At 44.7% G+C, this 9,608-nt stretch overlaps 1 protein-coding gene across 1 annotated transcript in view; it reads right to left on the bottom strand.

The window, feature by feature from the left end:
• LOC102031756 (signal-induced proliferation-associated 1-like protein 3) overlaps window positions 1–9,608 on the bottom strand; it is a gene marked incomplete at its 3' end in the record, with an annotated part of 32,814 nt that overhangs the window by 19,115 nt on the left and 4,091 nt on the right. The window contains 6 exon segments of the mRNA XM_031065597.1: window positions 39–729; window positions 1,559–1,716; window positions 3,117–3,220; window positions 5,661–5,835; window positions 7,695–7,883; window positions 9,266–9,420. Coding sequence (XP_030921457.1) covers window positions 39–729; window positions 1,559–1,716; window positions 3,117–3,220; window positions 5,661–5,835; window positions 7,695–7,883; window positions 9,266–9,420 — 1,472 coding nt within the window.

The following is a 9,608-nucleotide window of genomic DNA, read 5'->3' as shown; positions in this document are numbered from 1 at the left end:
CCCCCCATTTCCCCTCATTTTCCCCCATTCCCCCTCACCTTCAGCCTCTGCACGATCTCCTTGACCTCCTCGGCCGCTCCCTCCGCTCCTTCCTCCGCTCCCGACGATCCCGACGTTCCCGACGTTCCCGTTGATCCCACCCTGACGCTGACCAGATCCCCTCTCCCGTGGTAGATCCTCAACGCCGCCCCCTCCGCGCTCCACCCGATCACGTCGCCGGTGAAACAATTAAACACGACCTCCTTGGCCACCAAATCCACCAAAACCACCAACTCCTTGGAAACCCCCAAAACGCACGGCACCTCCTCCCCTCCCCTGCCGAAATCCAACGCCGAAACGCGCCAAGAAACGGCGCCGGCGCTCTCCAACTCCGCCAAGGGCCGCGCTTTGGATTTCTCCTTTTTTTTGGAAGCCAACGAGATGAGGTTGAACTTCCCGGCCGTGTCCAAGGTTTACTCATTTTTACAAATTTTTGGCAGATTTTTGGGGAATTTTTGGGATTCCCAGCTCCCAGGGGGTTGAAGGGTGGGAACATCCTTGGAGCGGGTGACGGCGACGCTTTTTTTGGAGAGAAAAAGGGATTTTGGGAAGTTTTGGTAATTTTGGGGAATTTTTGGGAAATTTTTACTCATTTTTACAAATTTTTGGCAGATTTTTGTGGAGTTTTTGGGATTCCCAGCTCCCAGGGGGTTGAAGGGTGGGACATCCTTGGAGCGGGTGACGGCGACGCTTTTTTTGGAGAGAAAAAGGGATTTTGGGAAGTTTTGGTAATTTTGGGGAATTTTTGGGAAATTTTTACTCATTTTTACAAATATTTGGCAGATTTTTGGGGGTTTTTTTGGGAATTTTGGGGAGTTTTTGGGATTCCCAGCTCCCAGGGGGTTGAAGGGTGGGACATCCTTGGAACGGGTGACGGCGACGCTTTTTTGGGGCAAAAATTGGAGGGAAAAAGGGAATTTGGGATTTAGGGAAGTTTTGGGAATTTTGGGGGAATTTTCAGAAAGTTTTGGTCATTTTTTGCAAATTTTGGGAAATTTTGCTGATTTTTTACAAAATTTTGGGAATTTGTGCTGATTTTTTACAAATTTCTGGGAACTTTTTGCGGATTTAGGGGAATTTTTGCTGATTTTTTACAAATTTTTTGTATTTTGGGATATTTCTGGGGAGTTTTTGGGATTCCCAATTCCTGGACCCAGCAGATCCAATGGGATCGGAACTTTCTGAAAGTTCTGTTAATTTTTCGCAAATTTTTGGTATTTTTTGTTCGTTTTTTACAAATTTTTGGGGTTTTTTTTGGGAATTTTTGGGATTCACAACTCCTGGACCCAGCAGATCCAATGGGATCAGAATTTTCAGAAAGTTTCAGTAATTTTGGGGAATTTTTTGCAATTTCTGGAAATTTTTGGAAAGTTGTGCAAACTTTTGGTAATTTTTTGCAGATTTTTTGTGATTTTTAGGAATTTTTTGCTGATTTTTTGCAAATTTTGGGAATTTTGGGGGGATTTTTTGCAAAATTTTGGAGAATTTTTGGGATTGCCGCCCGGGAGCCGGGCCCCACCTGTAGGAGACGTTGTCGGAGCAGGGCTGGTGGGCACGGACGATGATGAAGACGTGCTGGAAGTGGGACCTGATGTTCTGGGGCGTGAAGGGCAGCGCGCCGGGCTCTTGGAAGATGATGGTGACGATGTCGTTGCCGATGTGGCGCTTCCGGAGAAGCTGGGAATGGATTTTTGGGGAAAAAAAACCATTGGGAATGGGTGGGGTGAAGATTTGGGGTGGTTTGAGGAAGTTTTGGGATTGTTCAGTTCTTGGGAGGTTTCAGTCTTTGGGATCATCCAACCAATCTTTGGGATCAACCAATCTTTGGGATCCTCCAACTCTTGGGATCCTCCAACTCTTGGGATCCTCCAACTCTTGGATCTCCCAACCAACCCTTGGGACCATCCAACCTTTGGGATCACCCAACGCTTGGGATTCTCCAACTCTTGGATCTCTCAACCAACCCTTGAGATCAACCAATCCTTGGGATCTTCCAACCAACTCTTGGAATCCTTCAACCCTTGGGATCCTTCGACTTCTGGGACCACCCAACCCTTGAGATTCTCCAATGTTTGGATCTCCCAACCAACCCTTGGGATTCTCCAACTTCTGGGACCACCCAACCCTTCGGATCCCCCAACCCTTGGGACCACCCAGTCCTTGAGATCTTCCAACTCTCAGATCTCCAACTCTTGGATCTTCCACCCCTTGGAATCCTTCAATCCTTGGATCCCTCAACCAACCTTTGGGATCACCCAACCCTTGGGATTCTCCAACTCCTGGATCACCCAACCAACCCTTGGGATCATCCAACTTCTGGGACCACCCAACCCTTGGGATCCTCCAACCTTTGGGATCACCCAACCCTTGAGATCCTCCAACTCTTGGATCTCCCAACCAACCCTTGGGATCATCCAATCTTTGGAATCACCCAACTCTTGGGATCATCCAACAAACCCTTGGGATCCTCCAACCTTTGGGATCACCCAACCCTTGAGATCCTCCAACTCTTGGATCTCCCAACCAACCCTTGGGATCATCCAATCTTTGGGATCTTCCAACCAACTCTTGGAATCCTTCAACCCTTGGGACCATCCAACCTTTGGGATCACCCAGCCCTTGAGATTCTCCAACTCTTGGATCTTCCACCTCTTGGATTCCTTCAATCCTTGGATCCCTCAACCAACCTTTGGGATCAACCAATCCTTGGGATCACCCAACTCTTGTATCTCCCAACCAACCCTTGGGATCATCCAACTTCTGGGACCACCCAACCCTTGGGATTCTCCAACTCCTGGATCTCCCAACCAACCCTTGGGATCATCCAACCTTTGGGATCACCCAACTCTTGGGATCACCCAACTCTAGGGATCACCCAACCCTTGGATCTCCCAAATCTTGGAATCCTTCAACCCTTGGGATCATCCAACTTCTGGGACCACCCAACTCTTGGGATCATCCAACCCTTGGATCTCCCAACCAACCCTTGAGGTCATCCAACTCTTGGGACCACCCAACCCTTGGGATGTCCCAAGCTCCATGGATTCCATGGAAGACCCCGGAGGCTCCGGCCGTACCTGCTGGCGGTTGTTGGGCGTGTAGGGCAGCATGGTGGACACGTGGAACATGATCTCGTAGTCCTGGTACGTGGTGTAGAGCGAGTGCGTGCCCGTGGAGTCGGCTACGGGAAAAACGGGAAAGAGGAGACGGTGAAATCCCAAAAAATTGATCAGGTGGAATCCCAGAAAAACGGATCCCATGGAATCCCAAAAAATCCGATATGGGGGGATCCCGAAAAATGGATCCAGTGGAATCCCAAAAAATCCGATATGGGGGAATCCTGAAAAACGGAGCTGGTGAAATCCCAAAAAATGGATATGAGGGAATCCCAAGAAATGGATCTGGTGGAATCCCAAAAAACGGATCCGGTGGAATCCCAAAAAATCCGATATGGGGGAATCCCAAAAAATCCGATATGGGGGAATCCCAAAAAATGGATCTGGTGGAATCCCAAAAAATTGATTGGGTGGAAATTCAGAAAAATGGATCTGGGGGAATCCCAAAAAACAGATTTGGTGAAACCCCGAAAAATTGATTGGGTGGAATTCCGAAAAACGGATCCGATGAAATCCCAAAAAGCGGAGCCGGTGAAATCCCTAAAAACGGAGCCAGTGGAATCCCGAAAACTGGATCTGGGGGAATCTCAAAAAGCGGAGCCGGTGAAATCCCAAAAAGTTGATCTGGTGAAATCCTGAAAAATGGATCAGGTGGAATCCTGAAAAGTGGATCCAGTGAAATGCCAAAAAATTGATTGGGTGGAAATCCAAAAAAATGGATCTGGTGAAATCCCAAAAAAGCAGAGCCGGGAAATCCCGAAAAACAGATCTCGTAAAATCCCAAAAAGTGGAGCTGGTGAAATCCCGAAAAACTGATCAGATCGAATCCCAAAAAGTGGAGCCGGTGAAATCCCGAAAAAATTATCTGGGGGAATCCCAAAAACGGATCTGGTGAAATCCCAAAAATGGATCTGGTAAAATCCCAAAAAGGGGATCCAGGAAATCCCAAAAAATGGATCTGGTGGAATCCTGAAAAACGGATCCAGTGAAATCCCAAAAAATTGATTGGGTGGAAATCCCAAAAAGCGGATCTGGTGAAATCCCAAGAAACGGATCTGCTGAAATCCCAAAAACGGATCCGGTGAAATCCCAAAAAACGGATCCGGTGAAATCCCGGCTAATGGGAAGGTGTCCCAAAAGTCCCTCCTGGTATCCAACTGGGACCACCCAACCCCTGGGATCACCCAACTTCTGGGACCGTCCAACCCTTGGGATCCTTCAACATTTGGGATCTCCCAGCTTCTGGGACCATCCAACCCTTGGGATCACCCAACTCCTGGAATCCTTCAACCCTTGAGATCTCCCAACTCTTGGGATCCTTCAACCCTTGGAATCCTTGAACTTTTGGGATCCCTCAACTCTTGGGATCTCCCAACCCTTGGGATCCTCCAACTTCTGGGACCATCCAACCCTTGAGATCCTTCAACCAAAGCTTGAGATCCTTCAACCCTTGGAACCCTTCAACCTTTGGGATCTCCTGGTGAAATCCCAGACCCCGAGAAGATCCTGAGAAGATCCCGAGGAGATCCCAAGACCCCAGACTCACTTTTGGTGTCGAGCTGCACCGCGTACTTGGTGAAGGACTTGAGGGAACCCTTCTCACCCAGGAGGTTCCAACTCTTGGAACACTTCAACCCTTGAGATCCCTCAGCTTCTGGGACCATCCAACCCTTGGGATCACCCAACTCCTGGAATCCTTCAACCCTTGAGATCCTTCAACCCTTGAGATCTCCCAACTCTTGGGATCCTTCAAACCTTGGAATCCTTGAACTTTTGGGATCCCTCAACTCTTGGAATCTGTCAACACTTGGGATCTCCCAACCCTTGGGATCCTTCAACCAAAGCTTGAGATCCTTCAACCCTTGAGATCCTTCAACCTTTGGGATCCTTCAACCCTTGGGATCTCCTGGTGAAATCCCAGACCCCGAGAAGATCCTGAGAAGATCCCAAGACCCCAGACTCACTTTTGGTGTCGAGCTGCGCCGCGTACTTGGTGAAGGACTTGAGGGAAACCTTCTCACCCAGGAGGTTCCAACTCTTGGAACACTTCAACCCTTGAGATCCCTCAGCTTCTGGGACCATCCAACCCTTGAGATCCTTCAACCAACTCTTGGAATGCTTCAACATTTGGGATCCTTCAACATTTGGGATCTCCCAGCTTCTGGGACCATCCAACCCTTGGGATCACCCAACTCCTGGAATCCTTCAACCCTTGAGATCCTTCAACCCTTGAGATCTCTCAACTCTTGGGATCCTTCAACCCTTGGAATCCTTGAACCCTTGAGATCTCTCAACTCTTGGGATCCTTCAAACCTTGGAATCCTTGAACTTTTGGGATCCCTCAACTCTTGGAATCTGTCAACACTTGGGATCTCCCAACCCTTGGGATCCTTCAACCAAAGCTTGAGATCCTTCAACTTTTGGAACCCTTCAACCTTTGGGATCTCCTGGTGAAATCCCAGACCCCGAGAAGATCCCGAGAAGATCCCAAGACCCCAGACTCACTCTTGGTGTCGAGCTGCGCCGCGTACTTGGTGAAGGACTTGAGGGAAACCTTCTCGCCCAGGAGCGTGAGGAACTCGTCGAGCGCGGGCCCGGCGGCCTCGTTGTTGTACATCTCCTCCTCCGAGCTCTGCCCGGCCTTGCAGTACAGGATCCCCACCTTGTGCCGCCGGCACAGCTGCGACGCACCCGGATTTACGGGGTTGGGGTTTATGGGATTTGGGATTTATGGGGTTTGGGATTTATGGGATTGGGGATTTACAGGGTTTGGGATTTATGGGGTTTGGGATTTATGGGGTTTGGGATTTATGAGGTTTCGGGTTTGGGATTTGGGATTTATGGGGTTTGGGATTTATGGGGTTTGGGATTTACGAGGTTTGGGATTTATGGGGTTTGGGATTTATGGGGTTTGGGATTTATGGGGTTTGGGATTTATGGGGTTTGGGATTTATGGGGTTTGGGATTTATGGGGTTTGGGATTTATGGGGTTTGGGATTTATGGGGTTTGGGATTTATTTGGAGGTTTGGGATTTGGGATTTTGGAAGCCCCCAACTCTTGAGATCCTTTCACCCTTCAAATACACTGCTGCGTTCCGTGGATAGACCAGATCCCAAATCCCCAAAACCCCCAAAACATCCCAGAAAAATTCGCGAAAAAGCCGCGAATTTGCGAAAAATTCCCAAAAATTCCCTAAAAATTCCCCAAAAATTCCCCAAAATTCCCAAAATTCCAGGAATTCACTAAAATCCCACGAATCATTTAACCCTTGAGATCCTTTAACCCTTCAAATACACCACATCCCAAAATCCCCAAAACCTCCAAAAAAATCCCAGAAAAATTCGCAAAAAAGCCGCGAATTAGCAAAAAATTCCCAAAAATTCCCTAAAAATTCCCAAAAAATCCCCAAAAATCCCAGGAATTATTTAACCCTTGAAATCCTTTAACCTTTCAACTACACCAATGCTAAAATGTCCCAGAAATTGCCAAAAAAATCCCTAAAAATCCCCAAAAAATCCCCAAAAATTCAGCAAAATTGACGAAAAATCCCCAAAAAATCCCGAAAAAATCCCCAAAAAATTCCCAAAATTCCAGGAATTATTTAACCCTTGAAATCCTTTAACCCTTTAAGTACACCAATGCTAAAATGTCCCAGAAATTGCCAAAAAAATCCCTAAAAAAATCCCCAAAAATTCAGCAAAATTGACGAAAAATCCCCAAAAAATCCCGAAAAAATCCCCAAAAAATTCCCAAAATTCCAGGAATTATTTAACCCTTGAAATCCTTTAACCCTTTAACTACACCAATGCTAAAATGTCCCAGAAATTGCCAAAAAAATCCCTAAAAATCCCCAAAAAATCCCCAAAAATTCAGCAAAATTGACGAAAAAGCCCCAAAAAATCCCTAAAAAAATCCCAAAAAATTCCCCAAAAATTCCCAAGAAATTCCTAAAAAATTCCCAAAAAATTCCCAAAAAATTCCCAAAAAATTCCCAAAAAATTCCCAAAAAAATCCCCCAAAATTCCAGGAATTATTTAACCCTTGAAATCCTTTAACCCTTTAAGTACACCAATGCTAAAATGTCCCAGAAATTGCCAAAAAAATCCCTAAAAAAATCCCCAAAAATTCAGCAAAATTGACGAAAAATCCCCAAAAAATCCCGAAAAAATCCCCAAAAAATTCCCAAAATTCCAGGAATTATTTAACCCTTGAAATCCTTTAACCCTTTAACTACACCAATGCTAAAATGTCCCAGAAATTGCCAAAAAAATCCCTAAAAAAATCCCCAAAAATTCAGCAAAATTGACGAAAAATCCCCAAAAAATCCCGAAAAAATCCCCAAAAAATTCCCAAAATTCCAGGAATTATTTAACCCTTGAAATCCTTTAACCCTTTAAGTACACCAATGCTAAAATGTCCCAGAAATTGCCAAAAAAATCCCTAAAAAAATCCCCAAAAATTCAGCAAAATTGACGAAAAATCCCCAAAAAATCCCTAAAAAATTCCCCAAAAATTCCCAAAATTCCAGGAATTCTCACCCCCTGCTCGTCCAGCTTGAGGAGCTGCTCGGGGACCTTGGGGGTGGCCAGGGCCAGGCGCAGGCAGTGGATGTTGAGCTCGGGCAGGACGAATTCCAGCAGCTCGCGCAGGGGGATCCCGCGCACGGAGCCGGCCTTGGCCGTGCTGGGGACGGCGTCCTCGAGGATGGAGCCACGGAGGGTGACGAGCTGGAAAAGAGGAAAAATTTAGGGAAAAATGAAGGGGAATTAGGGGAAATTTGGAAATTAGCAATTTTGGGGAGGTTTAGAGGGGTTTTGGTAAAAAAATTGGAGGGTTTTGGGTAAAAATTTGAGGATTTGGGACCAAAAATGGAGGGGATTTGATCCTAAAATGGTGGGAATTTGACACCAAAATTGAGAGATTTGAGCCCAAAATTGTAGGAAATTTTATCCCAAAACTGTGGGAATTTTATCCCAAAATTGTGGGAAATTTATCCTAAAATTGTAGGAAAATTTATCCTAAAACTATGGGAAATTTATCCTAAAACGGAGGGATTTTATCCTAAAATTGTGGGAAATTTATTCCTAAAATTGAGGGATATTGATCCCCAAATTCCTGAATTTGACCCTAAAATTGAGGGAAATTTATCCCTAAAATTGAGGAATTTTAGCCCAAAATCCAGGGATTTGACTTCAAAGTTAAGACAATTTTATCCCAAAATCCAGGGGGTTTAATCCTAAAATTGAGGGATTTGAGCCCAAATTTGAGGGAATTTGACACCAAAATTGAGGGGATTTTAGCCTAAAATGGAGCGAATTTAATCCCAAAATTGTAAGAATTTTAGTCCAAAATTTAGGGGATTGGACCCCAAAATGGTGAGAATTTGATTCCCAAAATCCACAGAATTTAATCCCAAAATTGTGGGGATTTGACTCTAAAATTGTGGGGATTTGATGCCAGAGTCATCAGCTGGGGAAGGGAAGAAATGGGGGAAATTTGGGATAGAAGAATTTTGGGGAGGTTTAGAGGAGTTTTGGTAAAAAAATTGGGGGGTTTGGGCAAAAATTTGAGGATTTTAGACAAAAATGGCGGGAATTTGACACCACAATTGAGAGATTTGAGCCCAAAACTGTGGGAAATTTATCCTAAAATTGTAGGAAAATTTATCCTAAAACTATGGGAAATTTATCCTAAAATTGAGGGATTTTATCCTAAAATTGTAGGAAATTTATCTTAAAATTGAGGGATATTGATCCCCAAATTCCTGAATTTGACCCTAAAATTGTGGGAAATTTATCCCTAAAATTGAGGGATTTGACCCCAAAATTGTGGGGAATTTATCCCAAAACTAAGGAATTTTATACCGAAATTCAGGGATCTGACCTCGAAATGGAGGGAATTTAATCCCAAAACTCCAGTTATTTGACCCCCCAAAATTGTGGGAAATATATCCAAAAATTGTGAGAATGTGATCCCCAAATTCATGAATTTGAGCCTGAAATTGTAGGAATTTTATCCTAAAACTGAGGGAATTTTGGCCTGAAATTGTGGCAAATTTATCCTGAAATTTGGGGCTATTTTTGGGGTGATTTCTGGGGGTTTTTGGGACCTGGCTGGTGCGGAAGATGAGGCGGTGCTGGAACTGGGGGCCCAAAACCATGAAAAAAATTGGAATTTTGATGATGAAAAAACTGCAGTTTTGGGGATAAAAAAATTGAGTTTTGTGGATGAAAACCTGAAATTTAAATGATAAAAAATTGGAATTTTAAGGACAAAACCTGGAATTTAAATGATGAAAAATTCAATTTTCAAGGACGGAATTTTCCCGATTTTCTCCAATTTTAGGGGATTTTTTGGGAATTTTCTGGGGATTTTTGGGGGATATTTTGAGGGATTTTTGGGGATATTTTTGGGGATATTTTGGGGGATATTTTGAGGGATTTTTGGGGATA

This window comes from Geospiza fortis, unplaced genomic scaffold (assembly GCF_000277835.1).
Source record: "Geospiza fortis unplaced genomic scaffold, GeoFor_1.0 scaffold942, whole genome shotgun sequence".
Taxonomy (NCBI): Eukaryota; Metazoa; Chordata; class Aves; order Passeriformes; family Thraupidae; genus Geospiza; species Geospiza fortis.
This window is presented reverse-complemented; position numbering and strand designations above follow the sequence as displayed.